The following is a 22300-nucleotide window of genomic DNA, read 5'->3' as shown; positions in this document are numbered from 1 at the left end:
ACGTGGCCAGGAAAATAGAGAAATAAACAAAATATAAAAAGGATAATCCAGCAGAGAGAGGGAGGGTGGGTTAGCGAGAGCCAGGACCGTTCCATTCCCAAAACGTTCACAAAACAGAATACAAAAGCCTGGCTCTCCTTCCAACTCTCTCGCCCTCTCGCTCACACCCGCAGGATGGCGAAAAATCAATGAAAAATATGTGGAAAAATTGCCGAAATTGTATATTTTTTGGATTCGCTCTGCTGCGGCCTAAACTTTGGGTGGAAACACGGTTTTCGTTATTTTCTTATTCTAATGTGCCATAATATTCCAATTTTGTTGTGATTGCCAATTGCAATTGGACAATTTTCGGCTTTATTATTGTTGCACACATGCACTCACACTAGCACTCGATTGCACATGTTTCTAAATTGAGCAATTACCAATTTATTAATTAATGTACACAATGGACAAATCACTTTTCACAATTGCGCGACACAAAGGTTGCGGTGCTGGAATTTGTTTATCAACGCGAAAGATACATTTATATCCTTGTCGAATATCCGGAAATATACAAGAAAATATCTTGAAAAACAATATTTTTACAAGAAACCAAATTTCGTTTTATGCTGCGTTTTTTCCGGCGATTTATCCAATATTTTTGTTTATTAATGCTGTTTTCAGATATTTTCCAACCGGAGCAACTACGCGCTGCAGCAGCGCGGGCGTTAAATTTTCGAATGAATTGGGAACTCGCACGAAAGAGAGTTCAGTCTCAAATGGCACTTTCTCTGGCGCTAGTGCATTTTCCGCGCGTTAGTGCGTTTTCCAGCGCAAGCTGCGATGTCGAGAACGGTCACTTTTTTGGCTCTCTTTTTATCTCTCCTCTCTTCTCTTAACAGCTGGTCAACAAACAATATGCAAATTAAAAAAACAATAAGGATAATTATTTTGTTGACCTAAATAAAAAAATAAGTGCGTGTTACAAAAAAATTAATATAAAAGTTGTAGGCATAATGTCGATAATATTACTGAATTTTATTGATAAAATATGAAATTTCTATGGCCAATTTAAAAACATCAAAAAAATATTTATGAAATTTTTTTAAAAATTACTCAAGCGACTTGAGCTGCGCTTTTTTATTTGTTCAAACGAAATTGTAATACACATAAACGGTTACGTTTCTTATTTCATAAAAATATTAGTTTCTTGTGTCCTTTAGAAGGGACAAGCTTTAAGAGAATGTTTAAAATGAAAGGCTCTCTTCAATAAACTCTCTCCTCTCACTATTTTGTTCTCAACAACTGAAACTCCCCTCACTAAAATCTGCCTCTTTAATTCTTATTCTCCCTCGCAACACCTAAAATAATTTATTTATTTTTTCAAGGAAATCATGAATATTTTAAAACTAATGTAAAATACATAGTTTCTAGAATGCTTTTCACTTAAAAAACAAAATTGAATTAATGTTAATGAAAGTTCCATCGTTCCGCTCTCAGTGGGCGCGGGTGAGACTGCGCCTGTCAAGGGCGTTTGTGTACGAATTTTGAATATCAACAATCTGGGGGCACGTGTAAAAAAACATTTAAAAAAAAATATAAGAAGAACACTTCTTTAATTTTAAAACTGCTCGAATAATAAGTACGTTTGGTACCTGGTACCTTTATGGTACCTAACTGAAACCTGGCAGCTCTACTCTTTTCCTATTAGCCTCTCTCTTAAAACGCGCTCTCTGTTTTGCCGGCCGTTTATATGTATTGCTTTATTTATAATTTACAATTTAACCAATTCACTCGAACACGCTTTTTGTTCATACTTGTTTAATGCACAACCGAATAAAATAGTAGGCCACTTTACGAAATATATTGTTTATGTTTTTATATGAGCACCTTGCAAATAAAACAACCAGAACGTTTTGTTGTACAAACAACACACACGCCAATACGAATGAAAACTGGTCGACTAGCGTTGCCAGTGGGAATTTCTACAGCCAGTGCTGCCATATTGGGTGGTAATTTAAATTGATTCTGCTTTCAGTTACCCTGTAACAAAACTTATATACCCGAAGATCGAAACGTGTTTAATAAGAAAATTAATAATATATCATTTTTATAAATATATATATCAATTCTTGGGTGAGCTAGTTAAGCAAAAATATTTCACTTACTGTTTTATTAAGCTATAGGGTGCATTTTTTTTTTATTCGTTGGTTTGAAACATGTATTGCTTTACTGAAATAATGAAATTAAAAAATCAAATAAAAAGTAAATGGAATTTGAAAATAATCAATAAAAAATATTTAAAAAGATATTTACAACTCTCCCCGACGGGGAATTGAACCCCGGTCTCCCGCGTGACAGGCGGGGATACTAACCACTATACTATCGAGGATGTTGTTTGCGGACTGTCAAACTACCGCTTCGAGCTTGCGCACTGTCTTCAGAGTAAAAATGGGAAACAGATGAAATTGGAACAAGCATTCACATTCCGCAAACGGAAAAACCGATTTTGACGCGTTGTGCACAACATCCTCGATAGTATAGTGGTTAGTATCCCCGCCTGTCACGCGGGAGACCGGGGTTCAATTCCCCGTCGGGGAGAGATGTAAATTTCTTTTTTCCTTTTCGGTTTTTTTCATTTAAAATGGTACATATTGATATCATTTAGATTTTAATAAACATTTATTAAGTACGATCTTTTTAACTGTTGTTTTTTGTGGTAAAATACAATTTATTTTGTAATATCAATCATTAATTCAAAATGAAGTACATCCGAATACTGAGGAATTGTTTGGACAAGGTCATTGCTTAGAAGATAATACAGAAAACGCATAAGCAGGTACTAAAGGCTAATACATTTAAAACATTAAAAACATGGACAAAGTGGTTAACAAATAAATATGTGTATCTGCAGTGCGACTAGTCAACCTGCTTGCCCTCGTCGCGATTTCGTTTGAAGGACACGGAATGAATAAGTAAGGGCGGTAGATTGCCACGCAGCATCTGGAGTCGTTTGCTCTTCTCCTTTTCTGGGCGACGCAGCTCGTCCTTGGAGGATCCGGGCGAGGCAGAGGACGAGGCCATCGATGGCGACATGGAGGCCAGTGAACTGGCGCCGGGCAGGACCTCAGAGCTCTGGGTCAATAGCATGGCAGATCGACGGAAGTAGCGCGGCATGGAGTAATCATCTTGTGTGGCCCGAGCAGCATTCGCCGTCTGAATGGAATAGAGACTCTGCGATACCCTGTACTTCTCGATGGTGGGCGTGTCCTCGTAGTTCTTCGGCAGATTACTAAACGATATCGATGGCACCTCCGGCGTCATGCTGATCTGACTGCTTCCGGTCATCGTACCGCTAATGGAGAATATATCCGTCTCACTGGCCGACGAGCGGACATTCATGTGCGGAACGCTCTTTGCGGACCGGAGGATCCGTTTGGGCGTGGTCGTCAGGCCACTGGGATTGGCCAGCAGATGGGGATGCCGGTCAATGAGGCGAGGTCGCAGCACCACCTCCTCCATGATCTCCTCCTCCTCCTCCTCATCGGCCTTGTCGTCCTCCTTCTCCTCCTCGGCAATGGCTTCGAACTTTTTGGGCGTAAGTGTCGTTTGGCTACCCGACGGCGAGCATTCGGCGGAACTGGGAGCCAGGGTGAAGGTGATCCGCTTCTCGGCTGAAACTGTTCTCGCATCAGTAGCATCTCCTGCAAAAAGAAGGGATACTCATCTTAAGAAGTGTTCTGCATTCGCAAGTGACAAAACCCAAATTATTTAGAGATATTGTCCTGATTTCAATGTACCCTAATTAGCCAGCTGTCAGAGAAGACAATGGTATCTCTGGAAAAGTTGGAAAAGTAGATGACAAGTAAGACGCATAAAAGGTTGGCAAACAAGATAAGGGTTGAGTTCATGGCAGATAGCAAAGATATTTGCAGATAAAAGGTAGCCCTCGACAATGGCCAAAATGGAAATTTTAGAGGCGGAACTCACTTAATAGTTCTATAGTAAATTTAATAGATTTTTATTCTTGCCTTCTTTTGACTATTTCTTTACTCTTAAGATTTATAAATTTAATTTGACTTATAATTCGGATTTTCACAACAAATACCCATTTGCTTGTAAGATGCATTTAAGCATCAAAAGAGTCGCACGATTTTCTTATCAGTATTATTTTTTATAGTATTCATTCTGATTCACTTAATATTTTAGTATATATTTGCAATTTTCCTTATTTGGATAACAACAATGCGCTTTCAAGGCAATTGTCAAATACAAAACTTAGTAAAGTCGCTTTCATAGTTTATTTGTAAAAATAAATATAAAAGTAAGATAAAATAAAGCTGCAGTTAAAGATTATACTACTATAGAAGTATGTAAAAATATGTAAAGATACTTATGAAATAATTAATTTAACTGCTTAATAGTTATTAATCGAAAACTACTCAGATCCTATATCGAGAAAGCAAAATGTGTTAAACGATACAAGATGACGTCTGGAGTTTAGTATCGTCAATCGACAATAAACGTCAGCTTTATAAGGTATAAGGTATAATGTATAAGGTATAAGGTTCTGACGAAATAATATGATATAGATGGGGAAATACCCAAAACAAAGCAGCTATAAACGTACAGGAGCCCTCGACTGGCGAATCGGAAAAGTCATCCAACTACGTGAATATAGTTAAGATATCATACACACGTATAACAATATAATTTACAAGTATAAATAAAAATGAAAATAGTCCCGTGCATAAAACTTGAATGACAATTCACCGAAACTGGGCTATTAATTGTTTATTGTACAATTTCGCACTGATCGTTGTTAATGTTTTGTTTTATTTCGAAATGAAACCTGAGATTATTCGAACATACAATCAATTAAACACGATTTGTTAAATATTGATACATACAACACCTGCTGTTTAAATATTGCAATTGAAAAGATCAATATATATGTGTATATTTAACATACAAAATATAAGCACAGAATTTATTTTCTATAGATATACTCATGTATTGATTATTTTTCAATTAAACTAAAACAAGTGAAGATGATATATGTTATCATTTTTGCTTGGAGTTTCTAAATGAGTTTCTATAGAATGAAATGACAGCTCTAAATTTCTACCAATTTGACGATTTCTTTACTTTTATCAGCTAAGGAAAAGCTGAGGAAATAAAACTGATTACCAGCTCGAGTTTCTTATCTATAAAAAAAAGTACCCATACGTGTATTTTGGACAAAATACATAAATGTGCAGAAATATTCATATTCCCTGTATGTTTATTTGCTGTTAACACTCATTTATGGTCTCGATAAGAAAATCGAAAATTTGACTAATTGCGTTCGGGTTCGTTTTGCTGATGGAATGGGTTGGGTGGAATAAGTTGATCGCTGTGATTAACCAATTTTCGAATATTGCGATAAATCAGTGGCGCAGGCCTAATAAGCCCATTAAATCATCTCCAATTGGCTATGGTTTTATCTCTGCTCCCGATTGTGATAACAAATGTGTGACGTGCAGCAAAATATGTTTCCTTTTTTTTTATAACTCCAGATGGAACCGGTACCTTAAGGTGCTGTCTGCGTCATTGAGAAATAAAATTGTTAATTAAATTTGGACTCGGTTCCAGATTTGTTCTTTTCCGCTCTTCCTCGTTTGGAGGTTCGAATGAATGAATTTCTTTTTTTTTTTTAAGTCAAATCGGGTTAATGGATTGTGAGTCAAGCCTGCGGAAAAATTTTGATTGCAAAATTTTTAATAATTGTTTGAGCAAATAAGAAATTTGCTTTTCATAGCATCTTGGAAATTTGTTCAAATATTGCTTGTGCATTTTTAAGATTCCCTTTTTAATTTTTGATTTTCGTAGCTTCTCAGTGAAATCATTTCAACCACTTCTGAGAAATGTATCTGAAAACTGAACGCTTAGCATGTGAATATGTTTGACTAAGCGATCCCAGTCCCATGCAATTAGTAAAAGCTGTTGAGTAATGCCAACTTGACAAACAAAGCAATTGTTCAAAGTGCACAAAATAATTTGCTAAAATGCGATGTTGTATTAATCAGAACTTTTACCTAAAGATGAAGTCAGTCAATCAATTTAAATAACACCTAAATATGTATATATAAAATATGTTAAGCGTAAAAGTGAAAACCAAGCGAAATTTTTGTTTAAAAACTTTATGAAAATCATACTGTTTGCTCTTTGTCGCTTAGGACTAAACAATTACAAGGTCCAACAATTAAGACTTAAATGGTAAACGTTTAAGTTAACTTAAGCTAGGCTACTTAGGAGTATAGATAATACTAAATGCCAGCCACACTGGCATTGTTGTCTCTATCGAATATTGTGTAGCAACACTTACAGCTAATTATTTAATAATATTAAGTCACATTTTGGCGATATTGGTCACTCTCCCATTGATTATATCCGTATTGAGAGAGCTCCTCAATCTTTGGCACAAATACTGCTAGTACCCATTGAACCCCAAAACCCATCGATGCCATCGAAACTCAGTTCAGATAGAACTTGACCTTGGGCACACCGCTGGACACGATGCTGCTGCTGCGGGTGCTCTTGCCGCTGCTTTTACCATTACCAGCACCACCCAAAAGTGGGGTGTGTGCACCACTGGGGCCATCATTACCTTCCAGACGTCGCAGCAATCGATCCTGATCGCTGAGCCGCGGAGTTGTCGGCATCTCGCGATTCGGCGAATGGATTCCGGCCAAATAGGTCTTGGTGCTGATCCGGTTTAGCTTGGTGGGTTGATGGTCCTGGAAGATTTGCGAGTTGGCAAACACCGCCAGTATCTCCGGCCCCAGGTTGGGCACATTGATCTGTGTCTCCCGACGATAGTCCTCCTCGTGGATCTTGGCGCTAAAAGGGCCACAAAGAAAGCAGATATTGGTTATATGTCAATTGATATGGCCAACAGTAAGCCAACACGAGCATGCCAATTAATCGCTAATCGCCAGCCAACCAAACAAAGTGCGAAATGCGATCTCTGGATCGGGATTTGATCTATCTATTAGTACCTCATTAGGCTCAGGCCCAAGCTCGAGTTGCCCTGCCTCATTTGCGGCTGATCGCAAATCGGCTGCGGCACCGTCAGCGAATTATTATTATCCGCCGATGTCGGCTGTATGCGTCCAATGATCTGGCCATTCTTCCTGGACGCCAAGTAGTCCTCGTCCTCCTCGGGATTGTAGTTGGCTGAGGGGCAAAGAAGAGCAGAAATTAATAAGTGAAAAAAAACAGTAGTCTTATAAACAAATTTATTCCAGAAACTTCCGAGTCTTCTCTTCTTGAATTTCATTTCCAAACAAAATGTGAGTCTTCTACGGAAAACGAATTTAATCTGAGCTATAAGCCCAACTCCATCACTCGAACATTCTCTCGTTAAATTGTTTTTACTTATTATTATTAATTTTTTTATTTAAAATAATAAAACTATTTTACCTTTCTTTATATGCTAACATTTATGTAAACAAAACTTGTCGCAGCTTACTTAAGCGAAACTTTTTGAGATACCCTATATGCAAGTTTGGCAAAAAGTGCCATAAAACTGATTTATCTGCTTGTGTTTTATTTTTTCCTTTTACGACTCGTACTCGATTCCAAATGCCAAACACGTTAAATCGCGCAAAAATCGCCGTAGCATTGTGCGTTTCAAGATCTTATTAGTTTCTCGTGTATGTGTGTGTGCGTGTGGCGTGCGAAGAGAGTGAGTATGTGAGTGGCAGTAGCCGAAGTACTCGTACTCGTACTCATTTCAGGTAACCGTAACCAGAGTATCCGTATCCGTCAACTGCCCAAATCAAAGTAGCTCGAAAACTTACCGATTGATTCGTCGTAGCAGAAACGCTCCTCGAAGCAATTCCAGTAGAAATCTTCCCAGCAGCTACAAATGGAAATGGGTAAAGAAAAGGCAATTCGGAATGTGTGTTAGCCAAGTGAATTGTTGGCTCGAATGCGGAGCAAGTTGTCAAGCGCGGTGGGGGGAGGGGGGAATTCGTAGCGTTTACTCACTTTTGACAGCAGCGGCACATTTTGTTGTTGGCTCCCTACCGCTCTTCCTCTTCCTCTTGCTTTCTTGACTTTATTTACTCTCCGCCAGAATAAAAAATGAAGAGAATCCGAGTCCGAAAATCGTTGTTGTGTTGTAACAATGCTTTGATTAATTTATGATTTCTGTTTGGGAATAATAAATTAAATTCGGATTTGTTCGACGAGGACGAGTTATGTTGTTATTGTTTTTATTGCCTTTCTGCGGAGGAACGTGCGGTGCGTGTGACTCGTTCCAGAAATTTTTTTTCAGTGGCGAGCGGTGAGCGTGTGGAGACAGCTTTTATCGGCACATGAAGTGGCCCCAAATCGCGCTCTGATGGCGCTCTCCACCCGCTCTCCACTCTACACTGAGGGAAACACGCTAGTAAATTTCAAGAAATTGGTTTACGATTTTTAGTAAGCCAAATTTTAAAATAACAATATGTTCTTATGAATATATTTAAATCTTTTTTAGCATAACCTCGAATATTTGGTTTTATGTTATAGGAAAACGGAATTTATTTATTTGAATTGAAGCGTAGTTTAATGGCGTCGTTGCACCAAAATATTGCTCATACGACACGTTTACCTTGTAAAACCAGAACCAAAAGTAATACATTCCCGGCAATTTATTTTAGTATGTCTCGAATTCTTTAGCTATTCGTTAAATAATATAATTTAACGAAATATTTAATTTTTCAATGAGAATAATATTTCCATTGAAATTTTTTTGAGTGTACGTGTGTGTGATAAAAGTGAGTAGATTTGAGAGGAGCTACTGGAGAACGCTCTCTTTCACCCACTTTATGAACTCATCTCTCTGCAAGTGGAGCCATGGCGGGGGGAGGTGGGCAGGGGCAGAGACAGTTTTAGAGAGCCATTGATCGATCGCGCATGATAGATTACTGCCGGAGAGTGATGATTTTGCGACAATTTTTAACTATTTTAGGCGCTCTTTTGCTCTCCCCATTAAACAGCGCCAACTCTCTCTTTTTGGCGCTCTCTTGTGCACCGTGGGTCAGGTGGCGAGGCGCGTCCCCAACATTATCAGATTAAAAGTGCAAGAATATTTTATAATTTATGAGCAACCGTTATCGCATTCTATGCCGTTCAGCTTAAATTCCGTTCGCATTATTTCGCAGACATTCAAGGAGCTTAACGCGCAGTTTATAGACAGTGTTCATTTTAATAAGTTTAAAAAAGAAAATAATATGAAATTTGACTTTGCTTAAATGTAAGTTTAATTTAATTTCAAATCCTTGATTTAAAATTAATGTGTCAAATACAAGCATGGACTAATTTACTTCAATGTGGCCTAATCTTGTCCCACTGTAACCTGTTGCAGTATTGTGACACCTGCTCAAGCCTTGCACTTCTGTCTCCGTGTGTGTGTGTGAGTGTGGGCGTGTGTTGGTGGAGTAATTGAAACTTTTTAAACTTGCACCGTGCACACACGAAGATAACCTCGCTACACATGTACTCGTGTTTGCCTGCCTGCGTTTACTTAACGCTTTGAACGATAAGCGCTTCTGCAAATTGAGGCCACATTCTCTGCACAGGTGAGTGGGTGCGAGGGGGTGGTTTTGGGTGGAGTGGTGTGAGGTGTGGATCCACCCAAGGTTCCCCAATAAGCATACTTTTGGGCTGACGAAAAATCTCCTTTACTCACAAGCTTTGTCTCTTTGCTATCAGCGTTTTCTGTTCCTTACAATCTTATCAATAGATTGCAAATTCAGTTTTGTAAAGTCATATCAATAGATTACTAATTCAGTTTTGTAAAGTCATATCAATAGATTACTAATTCAGTTTTGTAAGTTCTTATCAAAAGATTGCTAATTGAATTCAAGCGAGCTGATAAGGACAACTCCCTAAACAGAGTTCAACAAACTGAGCCGTGAAACCAAGTGATCCAGTGTAGATGAATACGTTTATTATTTTTTTTTTATAATATTTTATAGCCCTAAATTACTAGTTAATTTGTTAATGACTACTTTTATTGCGCCAGCTTAACAATTTTTTGTTGCTCAGACCTCTTTTTTGGTTTATCTTCAAGTTCATTCTACGAACCTAATCTCTTCTTTGAGTGCAGATAAGTTAACTCCCCGATTTGATTTGACTTTAAGGTGTCAAGAACCAAAACGATTGTTTGCCGGTTGTAAAGATATGTTTAACACCGAAAAAAAAAAGAAATTTAAACATTCGTGTGTAAGCTGCTCCTGAGTTCATAGACCACAGCGAATCATGATCATGTGAGACCCAGCTGCGACAATCGATCAATTGTTTGTCTTTTGATAAAGCCGTAGATATATTCGTAGCATTCATAGCATTCGAAGCATTTCGACGACAGTTGAATTGAAAAGCGCTCAACACTCATTAAAGTTGCTACGATGACGTGAAAGGGGTTGGGGGTGGGGCCATTGGTAATTGAATGTCAATCAGCTGCGCTGAAATGAATAGCACTCATTTTGTTGCTACCTTTTCGTTGTCACTGTTACTTTAAGCCGTGTAATGCAATTTGTTGATGTCTACACGTTTTATGCGTGAAACTCATTCCAATTCGAATGGCGTTATGGCGTTATACAACACACCACGAGGGGGGTTGGAGAAATATTGGAATTAGGTAAGCTAATGGGATTTCAGAAACAAGTGTAATTCCATATAACATTTTTCTTATTATGACAACTTTTTCGCTAGAAAGTGTATTATAGCCAAATTTCTAAATTTAAACTTTTGTTTCAGTTTAGATCAGCCAATAAATTTAAAAAATTCCATTTTTTCGAACAATCTTCTAAACGAATAAAGTGTGCTTACTAAAAATCTCTATAAATTAAAACTTAACTGTAATTATAAATTATCTTGACATAAATGTGAATTACCTTGAAACAAGTCAAACAACTTTTGCTGAAGCTTAGTGAAAAAAATCATAATTTGTGGACAAAAGCTTAGCCACTTAGTCAGCTTCAATTTGCCATATACCAACCCTTTTCCGAGTCATTAATTAGGGTAAACAATTTAAAAGCATTCAGCGAAAATCATTTAAGTTGTCTCTGTCTTTTTAATGGGCTGTGAAAAGTTTGCGATTAATATCTCGTTAAGCAAACCTGACAAAGCAAACAGCAGTTCTTTGTAGTTCTCTCCTTTTTTTTACCTGACCTTTGAACTGGGTCGAAATTGAATTGTTTTGGTAATTTGACAGAAAAATATCGCATGCCACAGGTAAAAACTTTGCGACCGAATACTTCCGCACAGAGTGAAAAACAAATTCAGCACCAAAACTGAAAATGCGAACAATAACAATCGGATTACAATGTATAATTTCGCGAGTCACTCGAGCGATGCATGCAATGCGGTGAATTCTTTCAAACAAAATTACAATAAAAACGAAACTGAAATTCATATGCATAACCCATTTCCACAAGTCAGATTAACTATGGAAATCTTTCCTATTGCACTATTAATGGAGAAAATCTTTAACTTAGCGGTTTCAATTTGAAAGACTGCACTTTATGCACTTTACTTAATTAACTTTTAATACGCCTGTCAGTCAACCCATTCCCTCTCTTTAACCACATAAAAGATTTTACGACAACCAAACGAGTTTTGTGGCAGTAAAATATATATATATACACGCCCATATATAATATAATAAACATTATCTAGAATCTCTCACTGGAAAATCACCGAAAAGTTCAAAAGCGTAAAAAAGTTGGCTTACTACTCAATTTTTTTTTTTTTTTTTTTTTTTGCATTGCAGGAGAGAAACGTGTATTTTTATCAACATGATCTATTATATTATTCATTATTCCATTTCTATCGTGTGTTTGCTAAGTAGAAATTCAAATCGAGTTCCCACTTCATTTAATTGAGCTTGGCATTGTTTGAAATATTGCGAGGCTAAAAATGCACATATGTATCTACATTTAAGTAAATAAGTAAATAATGAATGATAACCTATATGGGTACTGAAAATTCCTGAGTAACCTAACATTTCTAATGCTCTTACAAGTTTTTAGGGAGTATTTGTGAGAATTTTGGAAATTTTGTTATCACTTTGGGGGTATTAATATCTCAATTTGATTTACGATGCTCGGGTACGATTCCCACCATTTTGGATACTCATTTTCCGGCTTCGAAAATCAACAGATGGTTGTTTGCTGTTGATTTTTGGTTTAAATCTGAAGTGTAAATTACAATAACCCGTCAAATAAAATCATTCACACGCATCGGGCATCTCGGAATCAGTCTCTATAAGTGCCCAGAAAGATCGAACCCAGGTGTCATTAACCGCAGCCCGACTTGCAACGCGGTTATGAACATATGTATGTTATAAACATATATATGTATATAGTGCCCCGATCGGTTCATGGCAAACTAAAAACCCCAGACGACAAGTGGCGTGCATTGGCCTCGTTTCAGTTTTTAGGCTTTGACAGGCATCAGACATCAGAGACTGACTTGTATTCCGATCGAGTTGGACCTGCATTGCCGCCGAGTTTCACTTGGCAACCGAAAACTTTCCGCACCCTGTCGTTTTCGCAACTGCAGATCGATTCTCGAATGTTTTTTCAATATCTTTCAGTTTTTGGAGCACACGCGTTGTTCTCTGTTTATCTTATGAATTAGTAACTCAAACTCAAGTGTAATGGACCGCACAAATATTATCGATTCGTGTCTGTTGGCGGCTTGACTTTCTGCCTTAATAGCCATTTTGTTAGCATTAATAACTTTTAAATTCGATTATTTATAACATTCACTTGGAAATCAAAATATACTTTCCATTAAGCTACCAGATAATTTAAAAAAGGAAGTACTGAAGTTATTCTCACCACAGCTTTATATAATAAATGAAACCGGAATTGAATGTATAAAAATAACTTAGCTCAATAAACATCATTAATTGATAATGCAAAATCAAAGATTATTAAAGGGTATTAAATTTTAAATTAAACCTTCTAAATACTTTTAAGGCATAAAAACCAGCATGATTTTAAGATAGTGCCATAAATCGCCCATTGAGAAGTATATTTCACCTTGTTGCTCCACAACGTTTACCGTAATCAATTAATACACTAAAACAAAATGGTTTTTTTCTTATTCACAGAGATAATAGCTGCGATTAACAGCAAAGGTTCCCTTAATTGTTTGTCCATTAATTGAGTGGATCGAAAAGACCCTGAATATAAAAGTAATTCCAGCGTAAACGGGAAATACTCTACGTGAATCTGAATCTGTTTCTCTAGAATTCAGATTCTCATGACATTACGTTCCCCTTCTAAATGCTGCGGCTAGAACGATTAAATCGTACTTTTTTATGAATGAATGCAATTTATGTAGGCGATCCTCGTTCCATTGTGATATTTTCAGTTCCGCGATTTTGTATCACTGTCTGTTTTTTCAGGTGAGTGAGTCACGGGTGTCTCATAAGTAATTTTTACTTGAATCATTCACTCGGAGCACGTTCCTCCTTTCAAGATGCTTCCTTAAAATACACTGCGAGTAAACGTCTATATGTATAGGCACTTATCTCGTCCAAATCTGCCCGCCAAGTATTTTGTTTGTCAACCCATTTGCTTCAATTTTTATCAGTAATCACTTGATTGTTCACGACCATATAGCGCGAGTACTAAAGCTATATTATAGCACTTATACTTCTATTTCGTCTGACGATAATGCAGGTTGTCCTCACCACACCGTTTGCAAGGCAAATGCAACTCGCCCGATTTCGAAAGTTTTTTGACTAACTTTGATTTTGAAGCGTATGGCTTTATTACGATAACAGCACTTTTTCGGTTGTCTACGATTGTAGATTAGATATGACATGACGAAAGGAAGAGTTCGGGAATGTTAACGACCAAAAACTAATCGTGGGGATATATACAATCAATCAAAATTGTGTCAAAAGGCAAGATAAACAGAATAGGTTGCGTGGACTAAATAAACTTGATAGTTTCTAAACATAGTTAGTATTTCAAATAAATAATTGGAGTTTTTCACTAAAAGTCGCATAATTGGCACTGTATAAAGCTTTTAATGTTATTAATCACTTTTTATTGAACAGTATGAGTCAATCTAGTTAAGGATTGAGCATTCGAATACCAAGAGCCATAATTCGATGAGTCATAACCAAATTCACAGCTTCAAAGTGTTGCCCGGTTGTAAATTGTTTATTTGGCTTTGTATCTAAGGCGCTAAAGAGTTTCAAAAATCCGTCATTTCATAATTGTTTGTTTATTAGCCACATTTTATGGACGAGGCACATGACAAGGCAAGCCAAATCAAAGTGAAATAAATCGCAAATATCGATTTGAAATTTCGCATTGCAATTGCAATGGAAACTGATGAGCACAAACAAACAAACACATCATGTTTTTTATGGATGCCTTATTGGTACTCAGTATGTAAGTGATTCGCAGAATTCGAGAAAATCCCGGGCGTGACCAAAAACCGGAACACCAAGTCAAGTAGCAGAATCTCCCTGCAAGGCGCAAACGGTTTTTTCCAGAAACAGGCGGCACAAAGAGTGCAATAAACTGCAACATAAATTCTTATGCTAAATAATTGCTATCATCGAGTGGTTTTTTGTTTCGGGGAGGAGCGGAAAAGTGGGGTGTTTATACTTGTTCTTGGAAAATCACGAGGCTCTGGCTCAGGGTCAACAACGTGTTGTATGGCGTATTATTGGGCTTATTTTTAATATTATTCTTGCCTGTATGGGTGTATTCAAGTGCGTTTTCAATTACAGGTTCTTAAACAACGCTCTGCTGTTGTACTTCACTTATTGTGTTTTGATTTAATTCCACTCTCACAAGATCGTTCACTTCGCAGCGGCTTCTTTCAATTAGTACACCACAACTTTAAATCAACTCCGTTCCGCAGGCACTTTCTTTTCACTCACAAGGGTTTTTTTTTATATGCTGAGCCCGTTCGCAGTTTCACAGAACCTTTGCTAAAAACTGCGTCACACATGGACAAAACACAAAAGCAATTTTTGACAGTGATCACGCTTTGCACGCGAAATTTGTCGAAAAAAACACAGTGGGAAAAACGGGTAAAGCTCGACGATCGATCGATCGAGCTGCGCGCACGTCTGTCGGGTTCAACAATCGTCGGCTGACTGAATGCGAATAAACCGGAGACAACAACTCCACCAGCCACCGACAACAAAACAACACCAGGCAGCCAGCCCCCTAGAGCCTCATCAAATCCGATGGAGCATGAGCATAAGCTTTCGGAAGTTGTTTCACACACGATTCGCTCGCATTGCTGATTAAAGATTTGACCTGGGTTCCGACCTGTCATTGCCGAAAATTGTAATTGATGGCGGCTTCGTGGCCTTGATATTGAAAATACTATTCCAACTGTTACCAAGCCGATAAAGAATAACTTATTTTAAGTATATTTAACTATAGAAGAAAGGCTTTTAATTCACCTAATTGTTGCAAATAGTACTTTCTATGATTTCTTATAAACAAACCAAATTTGAATACTTCCGCCAAGAACCGATATCTTTCTAAAGTGCGGTAGATCTATATATAAAATCGATAACAGAACAACAAATATCACTAAGTGCACATCAAATGCACTTTGCTACAATATTCAAAAATATCATTTATATATCCATATTTTTCAAACAATTCTATACATATATACAATAAATTAAAAATATATCGTTTACTATAACAGGTCATCCCAATTCGCACTGCTTGTCCGACAGCTTAGCTCAATCTACACAGCGTCCATCTCTAAGTCCAATCGGCCAATCGATAATCGGACCTATCGACCTATTTTCAGCAGCCTAACTAAAGAAAAAAGGCAATATTTTGCAAAAAACATTCGGAAACGGTCGAAAAACACCCGCTTCATTGGCCAAAGGAGCCGTATTCCGTGGAACGCAAAGCGGCGACAAACCAGACAATTGCAGTGTGAGACAAATGTGCGCAAAATGAAAGTGACAATCAAGTCATGGACGGGAGTTGCAACTTGGCGTTGGATAGCGAATGACGAGAACTGCGGTATCTGTCGCATGTCCTTCGAGAGCACCTGCCCGGAGTGCGCTCTGCCCGGTGACGACTGCCCGCTGGTGTGGGGTGTCTGCTCCCATTGCTTCCACATGCACTGCATCGTCAAGTGGCTGAACCTGCAACCGTTGAACAAACAGTGCCCCATGTGCCGCCAGAGCTGGAAGTTCAACGTGCATTAAGAAGCTCGCGTTATAGTTCTAGTTACTAAATTCCCGTGAGGATCAGGATCAGCAGTAAGAAGAAACCGTAGAGACATAGTAAGCTTTATCAAATGATGGAGAACAGCAGCAACGATGCCCAGCCGCACTTGACGGGTCTGCCGCCACTGCCAAAAAGTCTGAGCGCCGCTACGGCGGCTCCTGTGGCCATTGGCCCCCATCCCCGCACAGCCTCGCCGGCGTCCAGTGTTAACGCACTGACCGTAGCCGCCGGAGAACTATACCTGGGCCCCTCCACCTCCTCGTCGGCGGCGTCACGAAATCGTAGCTACAATGGACACGGACACAGCCAGCGGCACGGTAGTCTTTCGTCCACGCAGGAGTCGCTCAGTGATCGGGAATCTGTGCACAGTCGCGCTTCCAGCACCCACAGCGCTGGAGCTGTTCACACGCCCACTAACAGCTCGAGCAGCACTGGAGCCACCTCGTCCACCATCGACAACCAGTTGGCCATTCTGCGACGGGAGATGTACGGTTTGAGGCAGTTAGATCTGTCGCTGCTGTCCCAGCTGTGGGCGCTAAACGAGTCGATACAGGGATTCCGTGTGTTCCTGCAAGAGCAGGACGCACTGTCGCCGCCCTCGAGGTCTCGTACTCCATCGGATGCGAATTCCTTGAGCTCCGACGAAGAGGACGATGGCTCCTATGCGCCAGTAGCCTTGCCTAAGCTGACAGATGCTGCCGGTGCTGGAAGTGCGGGAGTTGTGAACTCAAGGGCCATGGCCTCGCCGGCAGCCAGCGGGGGACTGCCCACCAAACTGGCCACTGGGTCGACCACATCCCACGCCTCAACTAGCTCCACATCAGGAGCATCTGGCTCCTCATCCGCCGCCTCCTCGATGGGCAAGCACCAGCAAATGCAGCAGCAACAACAGCAGCAGTCGCAATCGGCAAACCATTACCATCAGAGGCCAGCGCCACCACCCGCACCACCAGCTCAGCACAAGGCGCATCCACAGCTGCCGCGAATCCTGCAGCAGCGCATGAGACAGGCACCGCCTCCGCCGCCACCCACAAGGCAAAAGGCGGGCGGCGGTGGTGGAGGCGGAGCTAGCACCAGCAGCAGTAACCACAGCATTAGCAGCGTCACCCAGCCGCATCCACATTCACACCAACATCCCCAACATACCCACCATTCGCGACCTGTATGACAAAACCCGTTCTTGGACTAAGCCAAGTTCAAGAACAGAAGCAGATTCACATAGCAGCCGCTGCCAACACTTCGGAAAGGGTCAATTAGACGACATTTCTCCAAGAGTCAATTCAAATTCAAGTGCAGAAAGATCCCACACACACAACACTCACTCTATCAACTATCAACTCATAAAGCTTGCCATGGTCCCTTCTTCTTGATATTGAATCTCGAAACATATGAACGGTTTATAAATGTTTTTTGCAAAACGATGAAAATGTCTTTGAATGTAAGCGTACCACTTTTCACGTTTAATATTAAATAATAAACACAAGAAATTTGTATTCAATAATAATCGCTAAGTAGTAAAGGATAAGATCCTTATATGCATCTATGTATTACTCAAATTGTATAAACATAAATCTAAAATGCTTGAAATTCCGCATCGAATTCATAGATCTAGTTCTATTATTTGCGTTGACTCTGAAATGTTTTGTTAGAATGCATACTATCCAACAACAAAAACTAAATGAAATTGTTCCAACTCATGTAGCACTAACCAAAACTAAACTCTTGGCCTATACATATGAATATCTGGATTGATTTTATAGCCCTGTTAAGACTTAGTTTCGTAATGGCGTATCGATTGGAAAATTATATAATACGAACATGTATCTGCATCTCAAAAGCAAAATCTAGCTGATCTTACTGTTAGTCCAATAATCCTATCATTAAAAATACAACAAAAAACTAGGCATATATATGTAAAGCTCAAGTATTGGAGCAAATCCCCCGAGCAGTTGTACAGTGCGTTTCAGATCTATAAGTCAGTTGCATGTTCCGTGAAGCAGAAAACCATTTTAAACTAGTTTCGGTTGTATATTTTTCCAATTTGTTCAAATTTGTCTTACTCCGCAGTCATGGATAACTGCCTTGTAAGTCTGGAACGCATTGCATATAATATTTATATTCTAAATACATATACAATTTTTACCAAGTAACAGTTAAAAAGCGAAAATTGATGAAACGCAGTAGATACCATCGGTATCTCCCATATCACAAGCATAAAGCGGGAGATTGCGAAATGAAAACAGATTTACATATATTACCTAATCAAAAATTATACAATTTCCAATATTTATTGTTAGTTCTTAGATTGTTTTATTTCTCAAAACAAATTCCTTATAATCTACTAAAATTAAATCACCCTATGAAGTTAAACGATTGGAATTAAAATCCACACGATCATATTTGACTGTTCTTTATTTCGTTTTCATATACACACTCCTCCAACAGAGACTACAAATCAAAATGTGCGTAAATTTGATACCAATCAGATCACAAAAGCATCGATATATTAGCAGAAATCATAAATATACTGCAGCACAAGTCGCAAAATGTAATCACTGACCTATCTTTGAAGATCTCGGCTGAAATATGACCTATAAGGATTCAGTGTAAGGATAACCAGTTAACAAATACATTTTGTCAAAAGCAATAGCTTATAATTTTCGATGGTGAGAAAAATTTAGAAGTCATGACTTAATTTTTTAAAGTGTATTGTATTCTATACTTTTTGTGTTGTATACAACAACAGCTTCCATTAACACTGATATTAACGATCATATTTTATCCGAGTTATTCAAAGTAGGATCCGGTTAGAAGCATCAAATAAATTTGAGATGAACTTTTGAGCGCTTTTGCTGTGTACAAAAAGGCAAGCAAGATATCGAAAATTTACACTGACCGAAACATATACAACTTTGTGGTTGAGATAGAAACACAATTCACGAAAGGCTATAATTTATACAATTTTGTTTATGACGAAAGTTGGTGGGTGAGATGATATCGTTAAAAAGTGTATTATGTAATGGCAATTTATTAATGAAACGAAAGAAACGATACGAATGAATCGATACAATAAATATCAATTTAAATATCAATGCGCATATGCTGAATTAATTATCGTTCTTATCAAGTTTATTTTGTTTGTTCCTAATGACAGACTAAACCAATATTTTTGTTTTCGGGTTCTAGTAACCTCAAGTCAAGTTTGGGACGGCTCAGTCTAGGTGCTAAATGTTCCACAGCAATCAGATGGGATTTCTGCAAAGGGATGCAAGTTTATTATAGTTTGCAGTAACTTTTTAAATTCAATTACTTACTGTCTGTTGGTCCCCAGCCCAGTGGCACGCCCAGGCGACTATTCTCCTGCTTAAGCCACTGGTAGAGCGGTTCAAAGTACTCCAGCAGAGCGGCTGGGTCCATTTCCGTTTCGCCTGTGAACTCCTCCAACACCTCCTTCCAATGGCGGGAGTTGCCCTTTGAGAGGAACTGGCTCAGTGATCGTCCAGCTGCCTTGCTCCCAAAAATATCACAGTTGTCCAGCGTCAGGCGACTGTTGTTGGGCGCATATTGTCCGGCCTTGCGGCACAGAGCCTTGTGGAACTGAAACTGGAAGATGTGGGCGGCAAAGTAGCGCAGGTATTCCACATCTGCATCAATGTGGTACTTGGCTGGCGGATCAAAGTCCTTTTCGGTGCGGAAAACTGGTGGCTCGACGCCGCCAAACTCGGAGCGCATCTGCCAGAAGCCGCAGTTCCATTGCGACTCATCTAACTCATTGCGAAAAACGGCATAGCGATACTTATCCACGGCGTAGCCAAAGGGCAGGAAGACAATCTTGGAGAGGGCCTGCTTGAACAGCTGATTGATTCGACTCTTTTCGTCTAGTCTACCATTTTCGAACAGACCAATGGCTTTCAAGTGCTTGGCCGACATCACCGATAGGGCTATCACATCGCCCACAGCTTCATGGAAGCCAGGATTTGGAGCTCCCCGGTAGACAGCCGGCTGTTGCTCGTATTGCAGATAGTACTGAATGTGTCCTAGCTCATGATGCACTACATAAAAGTAGTGGCTGTCCACTTCGGTGCACATCTTGATCCTTACATCGCTGTCTTGGTAAAAGTCCCAGGCGGAGGCGTGGCAAACCACCTGACGATCGTCGGGACGGGTGAGCACACTCAGATTCCAGAAACTGGGAGGCAGCGCGCGCATTCCGAGCGACTGAAAGAACTGGTCACCCAGCTCAAACAGCTTTTGCACCGTGTATCCCTGCTTCTCCATTTCGTCCTTCACGTCCACAAACGGCTTCTCCGGATAGGGAGTAAACAAATCGAGCAGCTCGTTCCACGACTGACCCCACATGTTGCCCAGCAGGCTTATAGGTATGTTTCCCTCCGCAGGCATCACATCCGGACCGTAGTGCTGCCGCAAACGAAAGCGAACGTAGCCGTGGAGCTGTCGATAGAAGGGCAGCAGCTGCTTAAATGTGGCATCCAGTTGTCGCTCAAAGTCCGGGTCCTCGTAGAACTGCACCCAGTAGTCGGCATAGGAGCGGTGACCTTTAAGTAGACAGAAATATTACATTATAAGCATGATTTTAAATGTGAATTCTATTAATATTAAATCGAAAGCATTTGCAAAAAAAACTAAGTTTTGCAAAGTCTGAAAAAGTGATAACCTCTATTAACCTAATATTAAAAAATACTATTTTATACAAAACTATTGCCAGACAGTTGGTAGTAAATTATTTTTAGAATTAATATAAGTTTTAATATTTAGTGAGATAATGGTATAAAGCTGTGAAGTGAAGTGTGAAGTCGCATAAGTAGAAATTTTTCTTCTTAAAGTTGGATCACCCTAACTTCCTTATATCACGACATTGTAAAGGGCACTGAAAATACTTAAGTACTTAACCACAGATAAATGTCAAGTGGATAAGCCATTTCTCTCTGTGCTGGCCGAACCAATTTCCCCCGATTCGGGTCAGACATGGGGTTATCTAGGCGTCCATCACTTACCATTCAACTGAGATGCCTTGCGCGTCAGTCGCACGTACTCGGCGAAGTTCTGTCGCATGGGAGTTCCGGACTTATCGTGCCACTCCCGCCAATACCAAGCCAGTTCGGCAGGATCACGACTGTGGGACAGACGCTCCTGGATGTGCGGCTCCAGGGCGAGGGAGCAATCACTGCGATTGGTGTAGGAGCACACGGTGACGGTGGCATAGTTCGTCTGCATCGAACTGATGGCATTCTGCAGGGCCAGGTAGTCGTCGGCATTCAGGGCGGATGCGCCCAGTTTGGATAGGTGCTCGGCCTGTCGTCGTATATCCGCATCCTCGGACTGAATGTAATCGGAGGCCTTTATCTGCTGTGCCAGGCGCTTATTCAGCTCCGCATTGCGGGCATACACTTCGATCATGGCCTGGCGGTTCGCCTCCGTTACATTGGTGTTATAGTTGTAGCCGGACAGGAATTCCTCGTGGAAGCGCCTTCGCAGTTGTTCATTTTCCAGCTCGAAGAACCTGCGCGCTTCCAGCTCCGATGCCGAGCAGCTATTGCCCATGGATAGACCATGGGGTAGCTAATGAAATATATATAAGTGTTTAAATATAGAACATAATCGAATTCCTTGCGGTTTGTGTTCGTATATAACTCACCCACAACATGATGACCAGCAATAAGACTGTTATATTGCATGCCCCCATCTCTGGCGCCTTTCCCGGGTCAAGCCGCGCTTATCTCAGCTACTTTGCACTATAAATTTTTAGTTATACGGATCCAAAACTAGGACGTATTAAATCCAGATTGCTTTGTCTTCCCGTCGCCGCTGCTGCTCTGGAGATACTGACTGCTCGCTGCGACGGAGAACGGATTTTATACTCGTAGGAGCGTTCGCGAGAGCGTACGCCGTCTCGCATTCATACACAATCACAATCACAAGAGTGTGCGTGTTCCGAAATTTTACACCTGCCCGCCAATCTACCTGCTTTGCTTTATACCTTTCTTGTTGTCTGCATTATCGGCGGCTTGGCTTGAGCGCTGCTCAGC

The 22300-nt window shown here is 39.8% G+C and overlaps 5 protein-coding genes and 2 non-coding genes across 12 annotated transcripts in view; 3 read left to right on the top strand and 4 right to left on the bottom strand.

Annotated features, from left to right (window-relative positions):
• LOC6731542 (semaphorin-1A) overlaps positions 1-1970 on the bottom strand; it is a 131185-nt gene extending 129215 nt beyond the window's left edge. For all 6 annotated transcript variants that reach the window (XM_039298595.2, XM_039298596.2, XM_039298597.2 and 3 more), the window contains exon 1: positions 1870-1970. The gene's annotated coding sequence lies outside the window, so the exon portion shown is untranslated. The remainder of the gene's footprint in view (positions 1-1869) is intronic.
• A 329-nt stretch (positions 1971-2299) lies between these two features.
• Positions 2300-2371, bottom strand: Trnad-guc. The gene has a single exon. It is a non-coding gene; the product is annotated as a tRNA-Asp (tRNA).
• Positions 2372-2508: 137 nt separating this feature from the next.
• Positions 2509-2580, top strand: Trnad-guc. The gene has a single exon. It is a non-coding gene; the product is annotated as a tRNA-Asp (tRNA).
• Positions 2581-2687: 107 nt separating this feature from the next.
• LOC6731541 lies at positions 2688-15176 on the bottom strand. The gene is made up of 6 exons (XM_016179808.3): positions 14927-15176; positions 8014-8175; positions 7824-7885; positions 7020-7197; positions 6629-6861; positions 2688-3683 (listed from the first exon to the last, which is right to left on the bottom strand). The coding sequence occupies exons 2-6, from the start codon at positions 8031-8033 to the stop codon at positions 2899-2901; spliced, it is 1278 nt and encodes a 425-aa protein (XP_016024216.1). The 5' UTR covers positions 8034-8175; positions 14927-15176; the 3' UTR covers positions 2688-2898.
• Positions 15177-15691: 515 nt separating this feature from the next.
• LOC27206515 (anaphase-promoting complex subunit 11) lies at positions 15692-16372 on the top strand. Its single transcript, XM_039291050.2, has one exon. It carries the CDS (start codon positions 15974-15976, stop codon positions 16229-16231), a length of 258 nt encoding a protein of 85 aa, XP_039146984.1. The 5' UTR covers positions 15692-15973; the 3' UTR covers positions 16232-16372.
• On the top strand, positions 16324-18652 carry LOC27206516 (trithorax group protein osa). The gene has a single exon (XM_016178619.3). The coding sequence runs from the start codon at positions 16324-16326 to the stop codon at positions 17419-17421; it is 1098 nt and encodes a 365-aa protein (XP_016024212.1). The 3' UTR covers positions 17422-18652.
• Positions 18653-19364: 712 nt separating this feature from the next.
• On the bottom strand, positions 19365-22300 carry LOC6731537 (angiotensin-converting enzyme-related protein). The gene is made up of 4 exons (XM_002078648.4): positions 21910-22300; positions 21269-21833; positions 19568-20809; positions 19365-19508 (listed from the first exon to the last, which is right to left on the bottom strand). Exons 1-4 carry the CDS (start codon positions 21955-21957, stop codon positions 19471-19473), a joined length of 1893 nt encoding a protein of 630 aa, XP_002078684.1. The 5' UTR covers positions 21958-22300; the 3' UTR covers positions 19365-19470.

The sequence above is a fragment of the Drosophila simulans genome, chromosome 2L, assembly GCF_016746395.2.
Source record: "Drosophila simulans strain w501 chromosome 2L, Prin_Dsim_3.1, whole genome shotgun sequence".
Lineage (NCBI taxonomy): Eukaryota > Metazoa > Arthropoda > Insecta > Diptera > Drosophilidae > Drosophila > Drosophila simulans.
The sequence above is the reverse complement of the archived record's forward strand: the minus strand, read 5'-3'. Positions and strand labels throughout refer to the sequence as shown.